At 48.2% G+C, this 25,119-nt stretch overlaps 1 protein-coding gene across 1 annotated transcript; it reads right to left on the bottom strand.

Moving 5' to 3' along the window:
* Positions 1 to 7,534: 7,534 nt before the first annotated feature.
* Positions 7,535 to 15,084, bottom strand: LOC142766065 (uncharacterized). The gene is made up of 5 exons (XM_075867883.1): positions 13,820 to 15,084; positions 12,779 to 13,079; positions 9,370 to 9,514; positions 9,219 to 9,323; positions 7,535 to 8,091 (listed from the first exon to the last, which is right to left on the bottom strand). Exons 1-5 carry the CDS (start codon positions 14,836 to 14,838, stop codon positions 7,535 to 7,537), a joined length of 2,127 nt encoding a protein of 708 aa, XP_075723998.1. The 5' UTR covers positions 14,839 to 15,084.
* Positions 15,085 to 25,119: the final 10,035 nt, after the last annotated feature.

Raw genomic sequence — 25,119 nt, forward strand, 5'->3', positions numbered from 1 at the left:
GCTTTCCGCCTCTCGCGGTTTCGATCGGAGTGTGTGTTATACGGGGAAACGTTCGAATACCGAACGTTTCAAGAATTTCTTCAGGCACGAATTTTTGGTAATTATGATTGACGGATGATGCGAAGTTGAGAGGTATTCGTTCTTTCATCTTCTATATTCTATAGTGTTCAGCCACGACAGTAGATAAATAGATTATTGTTTTGGTTTCGAATGCAATGTGGTTCCTGTCAACAGCTACAGGAGGGCGAAAATAGAAGTGATGGCGATAACAGAGTTGCTTAGCCAGGTGCACCTAATTACTTGAGTTTGAGAAAGAACGTTGAATTCTTCCGATTGTATTATAAGATAGTCTCTTCAGGGTCATCAGGTTTAATTTCACGAAATACATACGTCTCCGCACGAACATACATACATACATAAATACGTCACACGCACACTGTCACAGAACGAGCGCTAAAAATGGGCGCGCCGCCAAATTGTCGCGACGAAACGCCGGAGTGGCGCCACGAGGTCAAAAAAAAGAAAACAAACATCCAAGGCTCCCCGGGCGCGCGCTCTCCCATCGGAAGCGTGGCTTCGCCGACGAACCTCCTCACCCCACATCGGTGGCCAAGGAAGCGCGCGAGAATTCTAGAACGAAAGAGGCGTGGTCACGGCGGGTTGAGTCATCCGACGCGGAGGGAATTCGAACCGTCTCGCCCTCTTCCCAAGCTTCGCTGCGTATCGCGCCGACGAAATGACGAGAACCTTCTGGAATCCCGCACGGAAGGTATTTAATCGAGCAGCCGAGACGAGAGATCAGGAGAAGACGGAAGTTAGCGCCAGAGCGCGTAGGGTATACTGCCGTGTAGTCGGCGAAGGTTTTGTCCGTAGCGACAAGGCAGGAGATGAAGAGGATTTCCACCTGAGGGGTGAAGGCTCGAGCTACAGGCAAGAGCTTGTGTTTACTGCTATCGAGCGAAGACGCGTGGCAACAGCTGCGTGTGTGAAGCCGACGTGTTTAGGGCGAAGAAGTTTGAAGCTTGGAGAGTGGCCTATTGAAGACGTGAGGTTTCCTGGAAGAGAAACTTCGGCGAGGTTTCCTGGAAGAGGAACTTCGAGGGCAGCGGAACGACAACAACGCTGGACTTTGAGTGAGTAATTTTCGGAAGAGTATCATCCCGACTTCTGTTCCAAGAACTTGGGACTGAATAGGTTTTCTATCTCTTTAGTCTTTAAGTGTCTTGGTTGTTCAATGCATGCGACTGCATTGTGGTGCGTATTGTCTGTGTCCATTGGTTCGAGTGTGGCTGATTGTACTGCGTAGTACGTTGTTTGATTGGTTTGATTGGTGACATATTGTATGCAACTATTGCGGAGTGTGCATTTTGTGTATTGTTTTCGATCTGCCATTATTGAGAATATAATTTGTTTGTTTATCAACTCTCGGCTCTGACTTGTTCTTTGGACCACAGCCGGCGTCCGCTGGCGCGCCAAAAAGGACCCCTTCTAAATTGTCCACGCTTTCGTGGTGTGGTTCGGGGGGCCGATACTTCGGCCCTTGGAATTAGCCCGGCGATCGCCTCCCTGATTAACGGGACCTGTGCGTGACAATTAATCTGGCGTCCGCGACACAGGACCTTTTGGTGCACAGTGTGTCCAAAGAAGTGAGAAAGAGCCTCGAGTTGTTGATAGTGCTATCGGAACAATTTTATGTGTTGTTCAGTGTTCTCGCTAACGAGTGCAGGGGAGTGTTCCGCTAGACAGATTTAGGCAGATACTTTTTGCACGCGGCAAGGTTTTATTTGCGAGTTGCGAGACACCATGGATCTCGAAAAGTTATTTGCCCTTGGTGAGAAGATGGGGCTTTCTGGCGCCGAACTACGGAAGTGGGTCACCCAGAAGGAAAAAGAAGAAAAAGAGAGGGCCAAAGAAGAAAAGGCAGCTGAGCTGGAAAAAGAAAGGCTGGCGGTCGAAAGAGCCAAAGCGGAAAAAGAAGCTGAGTTGGAGAGAGAGAGGTTGGCAGCTGAGAGAGCCAAGGAAGAAAAAGCAGCTGAGTTGGAAAGAGAGAGGTTGGCAGCTGAGAGGGCCAAGGAAGAAAAAGCAGCTGAGTTGGAGAGAGAAAAGCTGGCAGCTGAAAGGGCGAAAGAAGAAAGAGAGGCAAAGGAGCGACAGCTGAAAGAAGAAAGAGAGCAGCAATTGAAGTTGGAGCTGGAGAGAGAAATACTGGCAGCTGAGAGGGCGAAAGAAGAAATAGAGGAAAGAGAACGGCAGCGACAGCACGAGATAGAACTCGAGCGGCTCCGTTTGCAACAGCGAAGTGAAACTCCCGTCCAAGCTAGAGTTGAAAGCAGCGAACGGGAAGATCACGGCTTCCGCTTGAACCCAAGCAAGCTGCTCGTAGCGTTTTATGAAAGGAAGGACGACCTAGACGCGTACCTCCACAGATTTGAGACGATTGCGAGGAGCCAGAATTGGCCGGAACAGCAATGGGCAACTGCTTTGAGTACTTGCTTGAGTGGTGAAGCACTCAGTGTGTACGGTAGGCTGATGCCAACCGATGCAGCCAACTACGCAAAGGTGAAAGCTGCTTTGCTGAAGCGATTTAGATTTACTGTAGAAGGATTCCGGGACAGATTTCGGACAGGAAAGCCAGCTGATGGTGAGACGGCTACGCAGTATGCCGCTCGACTTTGCCATTATTTCGACAGATGGATTGAACTTTCAGGGACAGCGCAGGAGTACGATGAGCTTAGAGAGCTCCTAATTAGAGAACAATTTCTTACTAGTTGCCACCCAAGCCTGTCGCTGTATTTGAAAAAGAGGAAGGCTGAGTCACTTGAAGGAATGCTTGAATTGGCTGATCAATTCTTGGAAGCGCAAGGTGGAACTAATTTGGCCAAGGTCAAGAAGGATTGTCCCGAGGATTCGAAGAAATTGGCTCCCGACGAAAAGAAGCGTGCACCAGAGAGCATTCCGCGATGTTTTCTGTGCAATTGAGTGGGTCATCGCGCGAAAAACTGTCGAACGATCTTTATGAGCCCTACGGTAGTAAAATGTTTCAAGTGAGGTCAGACTGGGCACAAAGTAGACGCTTGTCGGAACGGAGTGAGTCAAACTTACCAGGTATCCTGTGTGCAAGCAGCACCGAAATCTGATAGTAATGCCGTCACCGATGGGTTCGTAGAGTTGAAAAATGGGGAGAAAATTCCTAGTGTGGGTGCTGTGATGTCAAAACAGCCAACCGGTGTTGTGAAAGGAATGCCAACGCTGCCTGGAAAAGTTGCGGGTAAAAAGATTACGGTGTCAAGAGATACCGGCAGCTCCACTGTTATCGTGCGGAGAAATCTGGTACGGGAAAGCGAGTTAACAGGCAAAACGAAGCTGGTTTGCCTAATTGACCGTACGGTCCGGATGCTTCCCGAAGCAGAAATTGAGGTTGAAACCCCGTCCTTCAGCGGGAAGGTTACCGCCCTATGCATGATGACCCCCCTTTATGACCTTGTCATCGGAAACATCGACGGGGCGCGAGGACCGAATGATCCGGAATGTTTGGGAGAAGACCCTAAGATACAGCCCTCTCCAACCCAACAACCGCGAGATACAGTGGAGGAGCATCCCGTGACGGATCTCACTAGAGCCCAAGGTGAAGCCGCGGCGCAAGAGACAGCGAAGGAGAAGACGATCATGTCGAATAAGTTCACGTGCTGCGCAGCTGGGCGTACGTCGGCACGACCCCAACCGACCGAGAGCGTAAAAATGACGGAGTTGGCCAGCCAAGCCCAATGCCATGACATGAACGAGCTGGTAAATAAACAGATAGGACCGGTTGAACGTTATCACCCGTTAACAGTGTCAGAAGTGACAACGATGGCTGAGACGCCGCTTCAGACCCCGTCGTTGGAAAAGGCTCGCCAAAAAAGAACAAGGAAAAACAAGAAGACATCGAGCGAGCACCGCAAGAAAGGACGCAAGTGCAGCTAGAAATACACAGGATAGATGCTGAGGTGGAATCGGAATGTGTTTGGCAGGACTGAGTGACATATGTTGTGTTAATGTTCTTGTTATCCTGTGTCACAAGCGTATGTCGAGCGAGTGAAAGTGTTCTGTGCGATGATGTGATGTATAGTGATGTATAATTGTTGTAATGAGAGAACTTTGTACATTTGTATTGTTTGGAATGTGTGATGAAGTGTTGTAGTCATGTACCTGTGGCTATATTTCATGTGTTGTGGAATTGAATTACAATGTACAATTGTATTGAGCGATCTATTGAGAATGTGAAGTGTCATGAGCGACGGTTTGTGTTACAGTCTTTCAGAGTGTGTGGTGACTGTTCGCGCTCGTTTGTGTGGTTTTGAATATTATGAGATAACATTCTTAAAGTGGGGGGCAGTGTCACAGAACGAGCGCTAAAAATGGGCGCGCCACCAAATTGTCGCGACGAAACGCCGGAGTGGCGCCGCGACGTCAATAAAAAAGAAAACAAACATCCAAGGGTCCCCGGGCGCGCGCTCTCCCCTCGGAAGCGTGGCTTCGCCGACAAACCTCCTCACCCCACATAGGCGGCCGAGCAAGCGCGCGAGAATTCTAGAACGAAAGAGGCGTGGTCACGCCGGGTTGAGTCATCCAACGCGGAGGGCATTCGAACCGTCTCGCCCTCTTCCCAGGCTTCGCTGTGTATCGCGCCGACGAAATGACGAGAACCTTCTGGAATCCCGCACGGAAGGTATTTAATGGAGCAGCCGAGACGAGAGATCAGGAGAAGACGGAAGTTAGCACCAGAGCGCGTAGGGTATACCACCGTGTAGTCGGCGAAGGTTCTGTGCGTAGCGATAAGGCAGGGGATGAAGAGGATTTCCATCTGAGGGGTGAAGGCTCGAGCTACAGGCAAGAGCGTGTGTTTACTGCTATCGAGCGAAGACGCGTGGCAACAGCTGCGTGTGTGAAGCCGACGTGTTTCGGGCGAAGAAGTTTGAAGCTTGGAGAGTGGCCTATGGAAGACGTGAGGTTTCCTGGAAGAGAAACTTCGGCGAGGTTTCCTGGAAGAGGAACTTCGAGGGCAGCGGAACGACAACAACGCTGGACTTTGAGTGAGTGATTCTTGGAAGAGTATCATCCCAACTTGTGTTCCAAGAACATTGGACTGAATAGGTTTTCTATCTCTTTAGTCTTTAAGTGTCTTGGTTGTTCAATGCATGCGACTGCATTGTGGTGCGTATTGTCGTCTGTGTCCATTGGTTCGAGTGTGGCTGAATGTACTGTGTAGTACGTTGTTTGATTGGTTTGATTGGTGACATATTGTATGCAACTATTGTGGAGTGTGCATTTTGTGTATTGTTTTCGATCTGCCATTATTGAGAATATAATTTGTTTGTTTATCAACTCTCGGCTCTGACTTGTTCTTTGGACCACAGCCGGCGTCCGCTGGCGCGCCAAAAAGGACCATTTCTAAATTGTCCACGCTTTCGTGGTGCGGTTCGGGGGCCGATACTTCGGCCCTTGGAATTAGCCCGGCGATCGCCTCCCTAATTAACGGGACCTGTGTGACACACACACACACACATACATACATACATACATACATACATACATACATACATACATACATACATACATACATACATACACACACACATACATACATACATACATACATACATACATACATACATACACACATACATACATACATACATACATACATACATACATACAAACAAACATACATACATACATACATACATACATATATACATACAGACATACATACACACACATACATACATACATACAACATACATACATACATACATACATACATACATACATACATACATACATACATACATACATACATACATACATACATACATACATACATACATACATACACGCGCGCACACACAAAAGGGGACGAAATTCAGTGCCACTTTTGAATGGCGGTCCGACCACTAACAGCTCGACGACCTCGAATGCAGGTGAACAAACCAGAGAAAGCTATTATTTCTAATAATAACTTCCGGCATCATCGCGGCTTCAACGAGTGACGTCAGGGCCTCTTTTACCCTTCCTTCCTCCGTGGTGTTGGGCGCACTTTGCCGCCATTGTTGCAACTTGATGGCGATGGCGATACAGCTATGCCCTTTCAACACCTCCTAGATGCGTTGACGCTTTAGATCGGGTCACCTTCTCAGCGGGAAGTAGCCCCCCCCCCCAAAAAAAACCCTAATGCACACTTTCACTCTTGAAATAAAAGTGTGTTCACTTTGTTAAAAAAAACGGTTACAGTACGGCACTACCACCATGATTTCGCCTCTCGGTGTGATCATGGCGATGGCAATGGCTGCGCTGTGCAGCGAGCTAGAATCACAAGAGTTACTGCTGCCTTGCCACGAGTTTCTTGATTTCCAGGGAAACGACAGTTCGACAGCTATAGCAAAGAAAGATAAACCATTTCACAAAAAGCAGGATACAAAGTTTACTATTTTTCGTGTGTGTGCAAAAAATTGGTTCGTGCATGACACATTTGTGCACGCGCACGAACCGTGTACTCCATTGGAATCGCAGTTTCCGATGGCGAATTTTCAACACGGAGAATTTACCGCTAACTTAAACTCCCAAACAGAGCCCACAGAGGATTTTTAGGAATAATCCCTGTGCACATCTCCCAAGGACATCCTAATAACCACCCTGTGGGGATATCCCCTACACACGTGTCCAAAGGACAGCTAAAAAACCCACCCTGTTGGAATGTGGGACATTGGGATCTTTTTGGGAAGCCCTTTGGATGTTGTGTGTTGTCTGGGTTAGCGTTAACTACTGAGGGGGCGCTAACACCCTCTGTGAAAGAGTTCGCGCCTCGTTGCACACGTGTTGCGCGCATAAGCTGCATTCACGGGTCAAACCATTGAATGGTAGGTGGCGTTGTGCTCGCGAGCGTTTATCACCACCATGCATTGGCTAGAACGGTAGCGCCAGCAGTGACGCTTGACGTCAAGCCTGGGAGGCGGCACATGAGAAAGAAGCGATCCTCTTTGGTGTATGATGGTTGGAGCGAGCGGTCGACTCTTACGGAGGGTCTGCGGTAGACGGCATTACGGGTCGTGTGCCGTGGGCCCTCGTGGCGATTCCAGCATAGGCGACGACGCCCCTTGTGTGTTATTTGTTATGTTGCACAGTGTTGTGTAATATTGTGTAAGGTTGTTTGGCGTGTTCATCACACATGTAGAATAATTCGGCTGGTGATGTCGTCGTTCTAAAAGTTAAAATGTGTGCTTGTTTTGGTTCGGGCCGACCATTTCTACTGTGTCCGTTCGCTCCAAGAGCGTGGCGCTAACCACTTCGAGACCCAGCAATACGAAGAGGCATCGTAGAAACATAAAACAACCATCATTTAATTTCCGAAAACAACAATAATACGGGGAAGCAGCGATGGAAAACACAAATAAGACACACATTGCCGCGAATATTTCGCCGACTAGCGGTACGTGTCCCTATTGTTCTGATGAAACACAGCCTTCCATAGTGCAGAAGAGCTGTGACGCCTTACTCGTTAGCTCTCCGGCCGTAGAGTCGTGTTCGTGAGCTCGCGCTTGCCTTTGTTGCGGGCCACTCTAATTGGAGAGAAGAACAGCCACTTGTCTTCCGCGACCATCATGTCGTGCGCAGTGTTCCAGGGTGGTAGCTGCCTCGTTTCCGGCAGCGCCAGCCCCATCGGCATCAACAGCACAACAAAGCTACAGGCTACTACTGTAACATGGCGGCTACCGCGGCGCAACGAGCGCCCTGAGCGGTGGCGACCGGACCGCGTTGACGAATGACGCTGCGAAGGCGCTGAGGCTGCCGCTCTTGTAGCAGCAGCCAAAGGCAGACACCGCCGAGGCACGGTCGGGCAGAGTTCTGCGGAGAAGGCGAACGCGGTGATGGCGGAGATGTCCTGGACCTGAAGTCCCGAGATAGCAACGACGGCGTCCAGTTGGACGGGGGCGCCCAGTACCTTGACGGCGGACAGGGCGCCCGTCGTGATGGAGAGCGCCAGGATGCTGGCGGTGGAAGACAGGCGCCGACCGGCGCGTGTCAGGACGTAGCCGTCAGCCACGACGTAGGAAGCTGTATGACCACGAGGGCGGAGCGAGTGCACTCGTTATCGGACAGCACGTGACCCACACTGAGGTGCGAGAAGGTCCTGAATACCAGGAACCAGAAGCCAAAGATAAGGGCTGACCACTGGCACAGGGAATTATTGGAGAGGAGGTCTGAAAGCCGAAACTCTGCGCAATGCAGACCTCTACCATTAACACAGTGACGATGAACAACGGCAATCTTTAGTAACCGCATACGTACAACCTTATAATGCGAGTACATGGTTTATTTAACACTGGACACCTCACCGTTTGCTTGTGTTAGTAATCAATCACGTTGCACAAGCGTTTGTGTTGCCTTTAGCACCATTATCTCGAGTGCAAGCCATCGGCTCACTATCATACATCTAATTGAAGTTATAGCTGTACCTATCATCAAGTGCATGTATGTACAATGACTGACACGCCTCATATAAAAAGCTTTAACTGAGGGGCTCAGTCAGAGTTTAGAGTTAGCGTTTAGTTTATTTTACCATGTACTGTAAGTGGCTGGGACAGAGGAAAAAGCTGTATAAAAGAGCTCGACAAAGCCCCATATTCCGATGGTAACTGTAGCAAGAAAACGACAACAGCAAAGTAAACACACCGGGACAGTTTAAACCAGCAATGCATATGATTTGCGTCGGAACAAAAAAGTTATACAAACTTATACAAACCAGAAACGCACATGCTATACATTGAAAGAAAGTATACAGTATACAGACAGAAAATAATACTACACACAATAAAGCATCTTTACTAAAGAAATATTAGAAAGCGTACGAACATTTATATGAGACATCCTGTTATTTCGAACAGTTCTATCAGACATCCAAAGCGTACGAACAGTTGACATCCTGTTACACCAAATGCTTTGTAATAACGTTATCTCTTATCTCAATTATATTCTAAGTTGAGGTATTGCGTTGATGGGAGCCACGGGGACTCTTGCATAACACCCGTTTAAGAGATGTAGGGGCAGAGCTGCAGCTCGAGAGGGGCTTGTGAAGCTGGAACCACGGTGCTGGAACAAACTATTTGTGGGCGTGAGACGTACGGTAAATGGAGGAGTAGCACGCCTTGTTGCCTGTCTATTGGATGAGACAGAATGATTACCGTGGTCCGAGATGATGGCGTTGGGACCCTCTTGTTCCTGGTGAGCCACCAGCTGCTCGTGCTCTATCCACTGAGCTATCACAGCGGCACAGCTGCTCGTGCTGCCTGCACATCTTAACCCGGAGCGCCGACAAGTGGTGCCTGAACAGACACGGCTCGAATCTGTGGGAGCTCGCTGCGCGCGAGAGCACGTTCTCGGCACAGCGCCTCTCGGAGAATGCCAGGAGCCAGCAGGGCAACTCTTCGACCAGATAAGCCGTGGTGATCATGCCGCACGAAGGGACCATGTAGGCCACCTGAGATGATACCAGTCCATCGCAATACTTTAACCATTTAGTCTCTCATTAACGTATGCTGTCGGGTTTACAGGTGCGTAGCTTGCACTCGTTGGCGCAAATTTGAAAGAAGATGAGAGAGACACGGAAAAGCGCACCTTGCCATGTCTCTTTTTTTGTCTTCTTACAAGTTTTCACCAACGATATCTAGTTTTTAAACGCTCCACACACATGGCCTCCATTGCATTCTCCTAAGACGGTGGGCTCTAAGGCGATAACCATAGCTGTTCCCATTGCATTTACCCTTTCTCCCCCCCCCCACGGCTTTGCCTAAGTAACGTGATCTTCAACTGCCTCCATGATCCGCCCTCCTTTTACCAAGTGACGACGCAGTGAGACGACGTCATCAGGGGATGCCATGTCATAACGTCGCGAATTTCGGCGATCGGTAAAGTCATGTGACAACAAGGTCATGAAAATTTTTGTTATGGCGCTGGCACACACACATTCACATTGAAAACCACGTGACGTTCAAAGCAAACGTTATTACTTTTGCTCTTTTTACCATTTGTAAAGCGTCACGAAGTATCATCAGGTCTGACCTAACATAGAAAATTGCTCGAGTGAGGAGATGAACGGGTATGGAAGCTACACGAACAGAATTTGTAAGCTTTTGACTCTCTAAATGACTGGGTGGGCGAGTGAAAGCTACAGTGGTAACAAGCCACAGTAGTTGTATAGTCAGCGGCAACAAAACTTAAGGATGTACGGTTTGTTCATTCATTCACAACACTCTATCACGACTTGACACGTCCTGAAGCCCAGTCTCTTCAGGCCTAGGCGGGCCGCGTCCAAGTCGGTACCACCAGGCCGAGCCCTATGGCGTAATTGTGGAACCTCTGGACAGCCCTTAGCTGATCTTGATATGAGTGGCAACAATCTAAACTAATACGATCGTTTCCTGCTCATGTAGTGGACAAGACTCGGGTCAACCTCAACGAGGTGACGAACGACCTGGCGCGAGATCTCGTTTGTTGTGCCAGTCAGAACAGAACCGATGTCTACTAGCATTCCAGGTATCATAAAGATAACCACTCACAATGATATCCCAAAATGTTGCTTTTGGCTTAGGAAATTCTCACTGCCCCACGTAACGTTGAACAGGGTATGGACAATCACGCTACGTTTACTGCAATCCAGTGTTCACCTCCCCGCGTACTTTGCAAATAAAATTCACCCCGAAAACGAAACTTAAAAAAAGCTTGTCTTTCTGCGAGAAAAGCTGCAGAGATGGCCGGTCATGTTAAATCGTTTGGAGGACGTCATGTCGACGACGAATTCTTTTACTGCTGACGCTCTTTATAATAAGCCACGTAACACATGCGCTGTTTAAGAATACAGTTGCCGTGACTGTTCATGAAGACGTAGAGTTTAATTATAATAATGGTGTTACACTATTTATGGAAATCCGGAGCTACAGTGTGTGCGGGAGCTGCAACGCATGATACTTCAGCCAGCATAGAAATGATGGAATGGATTTGCCTATGCTTTGTTATTTCGGCTCCATGTGGTCTGCAGCCGCTTTGTTGCAGGATGAAAAATAGCTAAAGGCCAGCAGTGCCCACTTCACGAACTTGACGCTTTAAGGTTCACCTACATAAGCCAGCTCACAAGGTTCACAACGAGCTATGTTTTTACGAAAAACATAAGTAAAAATGCAGCAATAAATACAGCCGCAACTGCGTTCGAAGCCGCATATCGAATAATAGGCAAATCCATGTACTATAACAGTGAACTAGAGTACATTTACAGTGTACAAGAAAATTTTCTAAACACTATAAGGTACTTTTTATCATTCCAACGGTGACTGGCGATCGCAGCACCACAGTTTTCTTTAGTAAATATTGTAAGAAACTACGCTTGTGGGCAACAGCTTCCACGAAATCTTATAGGGACTGCCCATTCTATAGCTCGGGTGAGTTACCTGCGCAGATAAGCGCACAAGAGGGAGGCTTGAAGTTAGGTAGGCATGAGAAGAAGAAGAAGCGATTGCGGGGATAACTTGGCTGCGGCAATCCCAGGACCGAGTTAACAGCAGAAACTAAAAGAGGCCTTTCGCCCTGCGGTGGACTTAGGCAAATGATACTGCCAATGATGATTAGCTCATATCAGATTAGCTCATATCAGAATAGCTCATATCAGATTAGCTCATCCCCAGAACGCTTCAGTTAAAACCGACCAATAGTGCCACCTATGTGGTCCTTGAAATTGTTGGTTCCGTTTTTTACATTTATTTCTTCAGTTACTTCACCCATTTCGAATGGTTGGCGTTACTTGCTCTATAAGGAGAGGAAGATTTGTGGAGACAGGGTTGCATTTGGGACGAGATTAAAATGATGGGCGGTGAAGTGTAGATAAAGAACCCCAGGTGATCAAAATTTCCGGAGCCCTCCACTACGGCGTCTCTCATAACCATACGGTGGTTTTGGGACGTTAAACCCCACATATCAATCAATCTTCAATCAAGTGCAGACGCGGTGGATCAGAGAGAAAAGCGTGCTAGCCATGACGTCACCCTGACTTTGGGTGCTCAGCGATAAAAGAAGACGTGCGCTCAGCACAAGCATATGTGCAATGATGCTACAATGCTAACAGACATTGTACACGCAGCGCCCCCCCACCCCCCTCAAAAAAAAAGAAGCTACACGACGCCATCGTAGACATCAGATTGCTTCTACATTTTCCCCCATGTTGGCATTCTGTAACCGTTTCATTGAAGATTTCAGGAAAAAAAGCAGCTTCAGGTCACAATGTAGGCTAGAGATTTTAAAATTAACAGTAAAGAGCAGTAGATTAGGGGGTGTGGGAACGGGCAGTCGGAAGGGGAAGAACTCATTGGCCCTAGTGTTTTTACTCTCGGTTTATTGATGGCGTTTTATATCGATCAACTGGCTTCTATTCTCCATAAAAAGAGAGTCGGAAAAAATGCTGCTCGAAAAGGTTGCGAAAGGAGTATCCTCTAACCCAATATAATGCAGCATCTTTAATGACCCGAACATTGAAACTAACGATCGCAAAGCTTTACATCTGCAACATTATACTGTTCATGAGATTTTGATTATGATGCTTCATAATTTTAAATCTACCGTAATTGTTTTCTACATAGGGCTATATGTTTAGCTTGCATGCAGTAATGTTCCGTTCCCATGCCTTGTAGTCGCGTTTTGGCCCGAGTTTGAAAGAAGACGTTTTGGACAAGCCAAAACAACTGCTCTATGTACTCACTGCCGAGCCGACCACTCCTACGGCCATGTTTGCAGCCGCAAGCGCCGACACGATCCAGCTTCGTTTGCAGACCAGTTTCCACTCATCTACTATGAAATGGAGGTGCGAGTCGCCTGTATCGTACTCCACACCAGAGTCGCAAGGGACCGTGGTACGGTTGTCCGGATAATCTGCGCGTAGCAACGAGGGCTTGAAACGCTCACACTGGCTTCGTCTCTCGGTAACGTCTTCTCCCAGGACGAGTGGTATGCTGAAGTTCCTCCATGCCTGTGGGTCTGTGTAGGAGTACCTGGCGGGAGGCCTGCGTAAGGCAGGATGAGGTTCGAGCACGCGAACTTTATTGAAGCCGAAGCCCATCATGAAGTTTTCAGTCGGGAGCGTCTGTGCATGCGCAATGGAGGACGCTATAGAAAACGACATGACAACGTTTTTAGGGTGAAATCAATGTGGAGATTGGGGCATTAACACACCTTCCCACGAGCAACTCACTCACTCACTCACTCACTAACTCACTCACTCACGAATAGTCGCGACGGCCTTATTGGTGTTGCTCGCCATTTGATAATTCATAACGAACTAGTGACTATATGCCCATAAGTACGTTCGGCCGACGTTGACCTGTCGAGCAAAGCATTGAAGAATGACACCAAAAATATGCGTATGAGTCAAGACCGCTGCAAGACAACAGGAAAATGAACGCATAGGGGTAGCAAATAACTTTTATGGTGAAAACCTCACTGCTAAACCAGGCATGCCACAAAGAATAGCCGAGACTAGCACATGTGCCAGGGATCCTCTCTTCCTGTTAACTTATAAAGCAGGACACGGATACAAGCACAAAAAGAACGAAAGGACACCTTTCGTTCCTTTTGTGCCCTTTACTCTCCTCTTGTGCTAATCTCCATGCGCTGCTTCATAAGTAAACATGAACTATCACTAATTACCCAAATTTTCAACGTTGTCGCCTCCTCCCTTCGTTTTCCATTCTGGCTTGCGCTGAAGGTATCAGTGCTGCCTAGGAACGTGAAAGTGTACACTTACTTGCACGAGTGGTCCACAGTCCTTGCCAGGTTAGTAGAAGCAAGCGCGTGCTCAACAGCCGTGAAGAACGCCAGAGTAGTGCAGACCAGAACCAAGGTCTGGAACCCGCCGTGTCCACAAAATAGAACGTGGTCCAGCGGTGACGAGGCCGCTACCGTCGTAGTCGTGGCTGCAGTCGTAGCAACTACTGCAGTGGTAGTCTGGGCCGCCTCGTGATGACCTTCCTGCTGTGGAGACAACGGCGACGTTCGATTGGACGTTGTCTTCACGACAGGAGCTGTCTGAATCGTCGTGCGCTCGTCTTCAGCGCCCCCAGTGACCGCCGCAATGAAGGTCTTCCGCTGTTGACCATTGTGGGATGAAAGCGAGGACGTCGGAGCGGTCAACGGCTGAATGACGATGACCCCTTCGTCTTCGGGAATCATGGACTGCTCCTGCCGAGATTCCCGTGACGACAGTGGCGTGGTCAGTGCACTTATAGACTGATTGGCGGTGTCCAGCTTGTTTTTTTTTTTGCCGCTGGACATCTTGTCAGTGTCACACTGGCCATCATATGGCGAAAGCGAAGACGTCAGGGTGATGAACGGCTGTTTCAAAGTGGTAAATTGGTCTTTGTCGCCGTAAAGCATGGAAGACTCCCGCTTACCTACGCACGGTGATAGCGGCGTTGCCGTAGCGGTCTCGAACTGGTTGGTGGTGACTTGCTCGCTTTCTTTGCCACTGGCCACCTTGACGTGTCGCTGTTCATTGTGAGGAGACAGGGGCAAAGTCGCAGCGAGCAATGGCTGGTCGACAGTGGTCCATTGATGTTGGTAACCAGGAATGATGGCAGTCTGCCGCTGATCTTCTTGTGATGGCCGTGGCCTCGTTGTGATGGCCGCAGACTGGTTGGTGGTGGTGGTTGGCTGACTTTTTCTGCCACTGACCAGGTTGTCGGTGTCTTGCTGGCCCACGTGAGGAGACGGCGGGATTCTCGGCTGACTGGAGGTGGCCCGACGCTTGGCTCCCGCTTGTCTCATCTTCGTGGTCGCCCCATGTTCCCTCGTGTGGCACCACTGGCTAGCTGAACGCTGCGCGGCACCCTCAGCGAAATTGGACGATGGTTTCGTTGTAGCCGCGTGGGCACGATGGCTTCGACAGAGCGACTGCCGCTGGTAGTCAGCTGCGTTGCTTTTGAGAAGCCTTTGAGGAGCGACGCGAAAGTACGACCTTCGTCGGAGCGTTCGAAAGCTGCTTCTCGTCGCGTGATACCGCGTGCGCCTCGTGGTGGGTCCTGCTTTTTTTTCTTCAACTACAGAAATGTGGCACGCTTTGTAGTGAAATGTGCTAATACATTAACGAAGTCGCCGATAGAGCAGAGAGCAATATTGATTCTCGCATGTCTCCCAAATATTTCTAAAGGCGATTGTCTTAGCGTAGATGTAGATCCTTGACTTGTCACCTGAAAGATCTTGGCTCATACCCACAAGGACGATAAGCTTAAGGTGATCTCTACATGGTCCTGTGATGTCTATTGTGCCTGATACAGCTTTTACTACAGAACATAGACTCCAAATATATTCGTTTACTTCAAGATCCCATGAAAATATTACCTGTTCGAGACTATGACGTTCTTTTGCTGGGGATAATAAGTATCCAATTCGCAAACTGGAAGTGCTTATATCAAAACATCCATGCTGTATAGCTTCACTTAGCTTTTAATAATGCAGATGTGGCCCTCAGGGTGTCACATACTTTACGTCTTAATTGTAAAGAGCTTGAAAACATTGATCGTGGGCAACAACGAAGCATCTAAAGCAGGCAGTTAGACATCCGTTAACAAAAAACCCGCGTTTACATAGGAACCATCACAGCTGCGTGCAACCTGTGCTAAAACAGCCATGCCACCTCCGCGCCAAGAAACGGCCGCCGCCATAGCAACTGCCACAGTTTCTTAGACCGTGGCTCAGGGTCAGCGATTTGAACACATTCAGACTGGTTAGCTTTGCGCGTATTGCTTATCTGCCTGTGTCCATGATGATGATAATGATGCTTCGAACATGGTCAATACTCCCTTAGGGGGATCGGCTACGTTCGTTCACGTCTCGACGGTGTTACCCGCGCGCCGTTTGCATAATGCGCGAACGAGTACCTCGATCTCTCAGTCTCCTGTATAGTCACCGTGCGTGGCGGATCTTTGGTGGGGCATGGACGGAGCATAGCGGCGGGCGTGTTGAAGACGTTGCTCTCGGCTCCTTTGGCTCGCGTCTTGTTGGTGTCCCCCGCACGCCGTCTGCATAGTGCGCGAACGAGTGGCTCTCTTATTGTCTTGGAATGCTGTGCGTGGCGGATCGTTGGTGGGGCAAGGACGGAGCAGAGCGGCGGGCGTGTTGAAGACGTTGCTCTCGGCTTCATTGGCTCGCGTCTTGTTGGTGTCCCCCGCACGCCGTCTGCATAGTGCACGAACGAGTGGCTCTCTTATTGTCTTGGAATGATGTGCGTGGCGGACCTTTGGTGGGGCATGAACGGAGCATAGCGGCGGGCGTGTTGAAGACGTTGCTCTCGGCTCCCTTGGCTCGCGTCTTGTTGGTGTCCCCCGCACGCCGTCTGCATAGTGCGCGAACGAGTGGCTCTCTTATTGTCTTGGAATGCTGTGCGTGGCGGACCTTTGGTGGGGCATGAACGGAGCATAGCGGCGGGCGTGTTGTTGACGTTGCTCTCGGCTCCCTCGGCTCGCGTCTTGTTGGTGTCCCCCGCACGCCATCTGCATAGTGCACGAACGAGTGGCTCTCTTATTGTCTTGGAATGCTGTGCGTGGCGGATCGTTGGTGGGGCAAGGATGGAGCAGAGCGGCGGGCGCGTTGAAGACGCTTTCTCTTGGCTTCCATGGCTTGCGTCTCGTTGGTCTTACTCGCACGCCGTCTCCCTAGTGCGCGAACTAGTGCCTCTCCCAGTCTCCTGGATAGTCGCTGTACGTGCGGGTCGTTGGTGGGGTATGGACGGAGCAGAGCGGCGGGCGTGTTGCAGACGCTTGCTCTCGGCTCCCTTGGCTCGCGTCTCGTTGGTTTCCCCCGCACGCCGTCTGCATAGTGCGCGAACAAGTAGCTCTCCTAGTGTCTAGGAAAGTTGTCGTGCGTGGCGGATTGTTGGTGAGGCAAGGACGGAGCAGAGCGGCGAGCGCGTTGAAGACGCTTGCTCTTGGCTTCGATGGCTTGCGTCTCGTCGGTCTTGCTCGCACGCCGTCTCCCTAGTGCGCGAACTAGTGCCTCTCCCAGTCTCCTGGATAGTCGCTGTACGTGGCGGATCATTGGTGGGGCATGAACGGAGCAGATTGGCGGGCACGTTGAAGACGCTTGCTCTTGACTGCCTTGGCTCGCGTCTCGTTGGTGATACCCGCACGCCGTCTGCATTCTAGAACACGGTCGGACGCATGGACGGATGCTTCGCCCAACTCATAATCATTCTCTTCATAGATATACTGTAATTCTTTTATAAGTTAAAACATTGCTGTAGTAATAATATTCACACAAATAGAAACTTAAAGCCTCATTCGTTTGGTTTCGTAAAGGTAAGCACAAACGGCATCAAAAGAGTTCTTGTGGCTGAAGCCCAAAGCCGAAGCCCCGAAAGTAAGTGTATTGTAACTTGTGGAGTTCAGCCCCAGCTTGGCGAATGGAATAACGAGGATTCTTTTTCTTAGTAATCTGTATCGACGACATGACAAAAAGTAGTATTCTGGTGTTTCCGTTTCCATAGGTTATGAGCAGACCAGCCCTGTGTGAATATAAATTTAACAGTGGGGGAGGGGGTACAAGTCATCGTAGTCGAGTCATTATGGCTTCCAACTTTCTAATAGCACAACACTGGATTTTCCACAGAAATTTTGAATGACTGAATTCTGTCCATGGCGTTATTTACGGTATTCTATAGGATATGCACGAAGCGAAAATTTTCTGTATCTTATCGCAGTTATTATGTCCACTTCAGGAAGGACGGATAGTGCGTAACCATTCAATGGCGCTAGTGCTACAGAATTAGCCATTTCATACAATTCTGATCCACATTGGCCAGGTACCCGTTATAAATTTAGTAGCTTGAGCTGTGAGGGGATTAGCATAAGCGTCTTTAACGCCATTGCTATTGATGAGGGGTTAAGCGACGTACACACTGGCAGGTGGGTCAGTAATTATTATTGCGTTATGGGCGTTCAAAGGTAGCTTCTCCAGTGCTGTAATGTTCATAAGGTCATCATCACCGGGATCTCTGTTGCGTGGCAGGAATTTTAAAGCGACAGCGTTAAAGAGCTCGTTTCGCAGAAATTCCAGTGTCGACGTCGTTGTCGGTGGTGGCGTCGTTGGTTTGACAAAAAATAAAGAAAGACGCCAATAAATAAATATATATTCTGGGTCTCATTGAGGAATGAAACCGAATCGTTTGCGTGCCAAGAAAGTGTTTTACCACAGAGCCATGCGTCTGCTTGGAAACGTGGTAAAAATAACTTTCTAAAATGCAGTGAAAGTAAGTTGCATGCTTTAACAAATACACGCGTCCTGTACAATGCGACATGTAATATTGCAGTAATAATGCGTGGTACAAGCGAACGTAGCAATCGGGCATCAGAACATGCGATTATCATGAATTCATGGTTTAAAGTGCGCCACCCACTACAAAAGGCACACACGTTACTGCGCATTTGCCCATTAAGGCTACGTGGTTGGTGGCCTTAATGTTCGAAAAGATTTCACGGATACGATTGCCCGTGGTTTAAAGTATACTGCCTTTTAGACAGAATGCAGCCATATGCAAAAGTTTCACGGACACAAGCCGTTTTGTACTCGGCCAGTGCACACCAGGGAAAGGATATCCTTATCTCACGAGAAGGGTTTCGAAACCAAGGATGTTATACTAATAACCTCTTTGTTCGAAATATGCGCGCGAAGCACCATCTGTGGTCGGCGCCAGCGGTGGTCTGCTGTAACTTAAGGGAAAATATGCAAAAAAGAAAAGATATCTGACGAAAAACAATCACAGCATATCCATGGAGTGAATGATGATGAGTAGGGCGAAGCGTCCGTCAGCCCGTCCGTGCTTCCATCCGTCTGTTCGTTCTTGCTTCCATCCGTCCATCTGTCCATGCGTCCGTCCGCGAGTCCATCCATCCGTCTGTCCGTCCTTCGTGCATCCATCCACCCCTACGTCCATGCGTCCCTACATCTGTGCGTCCGTCTGCTAGTCTGTCTGTCAATCCGTCCGTCCGTGCGTCCATGTAGTGAACACTCCAAGTACCGCCATCTCCCATCTCACAAACCCTGTGGCACATACATACATACATACATACATACATACATACATACATACATACATACATACATACATACATACATACATACATACATACATACATACATACATACATACATACATACATACATATATACATACATACATACATATGGAGGAGCACCAGACCCACGCCATAAGGAGCTTCACCCCTAAAAAAGCTAGTTATCGATGATGACTCCCGCTTTTAGACAGCAGAGACTTAGCAGTTAGGCAAAGTTACAGCGCCGCACTACAAACCTCCTAGCTTTCCACACAGCGTTTAATATTTAACAATGGGATTTCATGTGATTCTATGGGCATCATTCAATTGTCCTGGAAAGCCACAAGCTTTTTTAGTGTGATACTGCAATTTTCCCAAAACGTATGAGTGGGTCTCTGCCACATAAAACATGAAGGTATGATTTTTTTTATCCATTTCCCATTCAGTTGCGGCAGGCCGCCGTTCTTGCTACCGAGAGATGGTACCACGTCCAAATGTCCCCAATTCCTAGCAATGCGTTCAGCGCTCAAAGACGTACCTCAATGATTCCCCAATAAAAAAAATGAATCAGGGGGATTTTGATCTCAAGTATCTAAATTAACATGTATAATTTATTCTAACCATTCAATATTTCAGTAGTCATACATTTTCATGATCACTTTACCTTATAATATTAGCCGACCATTAACCGATGAGGTTGTGTTAGGTCCTTGGCATGACGATAGCAGAACACATGTGGTTATACGAGCCGTCATCGCTTTCTTAGATGCCACCGGACTGGATGCACGTATGTAGAGTTACCCAGCCTAATAAGAACATATCATCTCTTTACCTTACCATCGTCATTCATCACTCTTTCACTCCCCAGTCACCCTTCCCCAGTGTAGAATAGGAAGCCAGAGAAAACTATAGCTGAGGCCGACCACTCTACCTTTCTGTAAATAAATTCTCTCTCTCTCTCTTTCCTGATAAATTGTTTCTTGGCGAATCTACGAAAACGGGTGTGCGCGCCACAGTTCTACGCCGCCATCATCATCATCATCATCATCATCATCGTCGTCGTCGTCGTCGTCGTCTAATCACCGTCGGTGTTACGATGCCGTGCTGCACCACGACGAGCTCGAATCGACCTGTTTCACTATGCCAGGCTTTGTGTAACCTAGTACACGCTTCTAGTATTTCTTAACTACTCGCCATTGTTACACTAGCCACAGAAAAAAAATTAATTCAGATATTTCTCTCACGACTAGCAAATTACTCTTAATACGGACAACATTCTATCCTTCGAGGTGTTCTCCGAGCCATGGCCGAAGGAAAGTGTGTTGCGACATGCGAATTTCTTTCTGACAAAGTGACTCGCTCGAAATTTATGTCGCAAATATTCCTACTAGTTTGTCGCTCTTGATATTGTAGCACTGTCCTCTTACCTTTTGTGCTATATAAATTTAAACACTCTTGAACATTTCTCTGCCCTAGACGACCGGTCGACTCATCATCCCTCACCTTGATTCGAAAATATTCCGCTTATGTCAGCTACCGGTTTCATTGTCGTTCGTACGTAGTGGTGAAGAGCCAACAGTATAGCGAGCAAGTAGGCGAAAAGTACACTCGACACGCCCAGAGTTCATTGCAACGTAATAAAAGAATGGTGGTTATCACAGTTTACGAACGCACACGAATACATGCGTTTTCAGTGCACAATCCATTCCACATGGTTCTTGACAGAAAGATAAAAAAATTCCGCTTGAAGTCTAACAGGAAATACCGCCACAAAGCTTGTCGTGATATCAGCGTTAAGTTCAACCAGGCTTCAACAGGACAACATCAGAAAGTTTACCTGCAGGTCAGCAGCAAGTGGAAGTAGGTGTTTCATTCGAGATTAAAACAAAATTGCTAAGTATACCTCAAAACTTTTCTTGTTTCATTCATTTTTCATCACACACAGTGGGATTTTTGATAAAGCCGCCAATAGGTTTGCGATGATTTCTTTTATTGTCTGAGTGATGTCTATATTCAATCATGCAGTAACATTTACCCTTTTTGCAGTTGCGATCGAGGCATTCTTTCGAAATATTGCAGTTTTTTTCTTCAAACCAACACACAATATCACATTCATGGCGGCCCCTTCCCGAGAGATCTAAGTATACCTATTTTAAAAGAATCTGCGTTAGTCCTCTCTTTTGTAGAGGTAGCTCACCGGATGTCCTATTCGTTAATGCCCCTGCATTATCGTTTCTTTCACACACAGACTAGCGTGAAATGTTTCTCGGATGATCATGATTCACAGCATACATCCACTTAGGGAAATCAGTGAAGAATTGGTTGCACATGCAGGCGCTGTTTATCCTCAATAGCTTTTTGAAGCTTTGATTCATCTTGGCTCAAACTCTACGAAAGGAGTGCGTATACACACCAGAGTGCAAACTCACCACTTTGGTTATTTACACCGCAGTTTCAGAGTACAGCACTCAGCTCATTCCTATTCCTGCACACTCTTTCATATCTCTATACCCCTTTGAGCTAGATATAGCGTTTGGCTGCAGGTCAGCTATGTAACTGGTCGTCTGGACATATGGTTGGGCAATTGTGGGTTATGCGACTTAAACACGTATTTGCGAGAAAACGTAAGGGTTGATATCGTTGCATGCATGTCGGTTGACTTTATTTCGCACTATTCAAAATTGCCAATAACACAGCATATTATCATATCTTGCTCTTGCATTAGTGTAATGCACTGAACTAACAGTTCCTCTATCTTTGTAGCCGTGTGGCTTGGAGACATCTCCAAGGCTGAATCTGAGCCAGCAGGTTCTTGGCTGGGTCTTTGAAGGCAAAGCAATATGATCGATTCCTTAATTGTGCATGGCTGTCAACTAGCACAACAGCGTTAACGTGTTCGTCAGTTCTTAAAACTAGTCCTTAAACACGTGGTCTGTCAGCCTATCGACTGCGACTGAGGATGCGCGACGACGAACACAACTCGCGCAAAAGTGCATTGTCTCAAAACCACCCTAATCTACAATTAACTTAATCGAGTAGTTCGCGTACAGCGAGACACTTGCTTCTCTTCCACGTCCTGCAGTTGGCGTTAAGCAATTCGCAAACTAAGAGAATGTCACTCGCGATACCATCAAAGTTGCGAGTATCTTGCAGCTGTAAATTTAAATCAAGGTGGCCTATAGAGTTGAACGAAAGCACAATACAGATGCCATAGCGTGTTGTCAAAGTTAGTAAGTAATGTCTTAAGGCTGTTAGTTTAACTGAAGGCAGCGTATACAGTTTAGCAAACACAAATCATAGTATCGGGGCCCTGTAGCATCGGATATAAAACTAGCTTGCTTATTGCAGTTGCCTCAAGGACGAACCACGCCCCTGTTTCTTTACGCCATCCACAGACGTCGTTCTAGGACGCCGACGCTTGCCGCCGCCTCGGGCCACTCGCAGCGGAGAGCCGAGAAGCCATTTCTCCTCCATGGCCAGCATGCCCTGCATTGTGTTGGAAGGTGGCAGCTGCCTCGTCTCCGGTAGCGCGAACGCCATCGCGCTCAGCACCAGCAACATGGCGGCCGAGACGGCGTACGCAGCGCTCGTTAGCGGCGGAGACGGGATCAAGTTGACGAACGGCGCCACGAAGGCGCCTAGCCGGCCGCTCATGTAGCAGCAACCCAACGCAGTGCCGCGCAGCACGGTCGGATACAGCTCGGCGGAGAAGGCGAACAGCGTGACGGCGGACAAGTCGAAGGCGAGAAGCCCCGAGATGACGAGAGCGGTGGAGAGCTTCCCTGAGGCGCCGAACAGCTCCGCCACTGACAAGGCGGTGGTCACGACGGAGAGTGCCAGCATGCTAAAGCCGAGGGACAGGCGTCGACCGGCGCGCGTGATGACGTAGACGTCCGCCACGACGCAAGGCAGTCGAAGCAAGACGAGGGCGATGCGGGCCCGTTCGCTGTTGCGCAACACGTTGGTCGTGGTGAAGTGCGCGAACGCGCCAAACACCAGGAACCAGCAGCCGAATATGACGGCAGACCGGCGACGCAGGTGCTGTTTGGACACCAAGTCGGAGACGCGGACTTCTGCGAGTATTAATTAGACTGTTATGTACATACGCGGCATAATGTGCACTAAGGATGGTTTAAAGGGGACGCAGTCACCCCATCGTAGCTGCAAACACTTCACAGAAAGATCAACCAATCATCTTGTTCTTACTTTTTTTTCGAATATAGCAACACAATTGAAACTCAATCTGATGAAGCACGATTTTACAAATTTCGCAAGATAACGAAGAGCTAGCCATTTTCTGTCAAGTATCGATATAGTTCCTTGTTGCCATCAGTTCGAATTAACGAAGCTTTCGTGGCACTGAACACGATTTAACGAAGTTTCTTTGAAAATAAATGAGCAAAAATACTATGATTTCTTTCCACTTTTCTCTCGTGAAACTGTTGCATCCATTCATCCATCTTCTGAGGGGCGTGCGCTGTAATGCAATGTCGTTATTATATTTAGTGTCGCTAGTTACGGCCCTATTCTTATGGTGGTTAGTTTCTAGCCACTATACTATTGTTTTATTTTGACCAGGTTCCATGCGGCAGCCGGAAGCACTTTTACGTATCAAATGGAGCTGAGGGCAGTCAGTGGTGGTCTGTTGTCGCCTATATCACTCCCACAAAAATATGGTGGCTGCTTTCGTTATTGGATTGTTTATGCGAAAGACGACAGTGATCGTCTCCTTGAAACTTTGTTGCTCTGTTTGATCACATAAGAACTTCAGTCATTGTCACTGTCCTAAAAAATCGGCAACATAGTTTGACGTGACCATCCAACGTGCCTGTATCGCCCACCCATGGAAAGAGTTTCTGTTCGGGCGGCCCTCGCTTACTTTACACACGTTCAGGTGTGTATTAATGGGAAATAAAATGTCGTGATGTATCTTTCGGCTGAGGTTACTGTGGTATACTGGGTTCCTCTTGTCCCCGGGGGGCGTACTTCCATTGAATATCTGCACTGTAATAAAGAGTTCCGTGAGTTTCCGCCTGGGCTGCGGCTCGTTTTTTTTTCGTCGGGACCTTCGTCTCTCTCGCGTCGAGTCTGACGCGCGATAGAACAGCTGCATTAAAATTATAGATTTCGATGGACAAGATTACCTTCTTGTACGCCACCAACTTCACAATTTAGCGAAATAATTTGAACACCCTATTTAGCCTCAACTTTACATCATTCATAATGCCATCATGCGGCTTTCAGCACGTGACCAAGGCGTACTTTCCGGAAAACCAACAGTATTCCTTTCCTTGTATTTGGTATGCGCAATCAATGACCAGTGCAGAATTGAGCCAACGCGTTCGCACCGTGCTCCGAGACGATGGCGCCTTCCGGTTCTTGCTGCATGGCCAGCTGTTCGTTCTGCTGGTTCAGCTCGATCCTGAGGTGAGAGAGGCGGCGTCTGAATATGCTCGGCTCAATGTTGTGGACGCCGGCCGCCCACGCGAGAACGCTCTCGGCGTAGCGCATCTCGGAGACGGCCACGAGCCAGCAGGGAGACTCCTCCATCAGGTACACTGCGATGATCATGCCGCACGAGGGAATCATGAAGGCAACCTGCGACACATGCGAGCTGCTTCAGGCCTCCATAACAGCGTTGAAATGAAGACAAATCAAGACTCAGACGACGATAAAAGCAAATAAAAGCAAGATGTTTCGGTCAGAGTACGAGAGCCGGGTTCACAAGTGGATATCATTGCGTGAGCAGACCGGTTATGCATGTCATAAAATGCGACGTAAGCAACGCGTGCAGACGTATGGAAGGTTTCCGTAATTTCGATTGGGTGTGTGCGCCGTTGTCTGGTTTGTGATAGATTTGATATGAACATACGTATTCCGAAGAAACGTGACATAAATGTCTTCATGTCTGTTCCTAACCAGATGGGTCCAATACCAACTATTGATTTCCAACAGTGTTGACTTGTTGGTATCGCAACGGTACTCTGCAAAAACTAAT

Source organism: Rhipicephalus microplus, chromosome 6 (genome assembly GCF_043290135.1).
Source record: "Rhipicephalus microplus isolate Deutch F79 chromosome 6, USDA_Rmic, whole genome shotgun sequence".
Taxonomy (NCBI): Eukaryota; Metazoa; Arthropoda; class Arachnida; order Ixodida; family Ixodidae; genus Rhipicephalus; species Rhipicephalus microplus.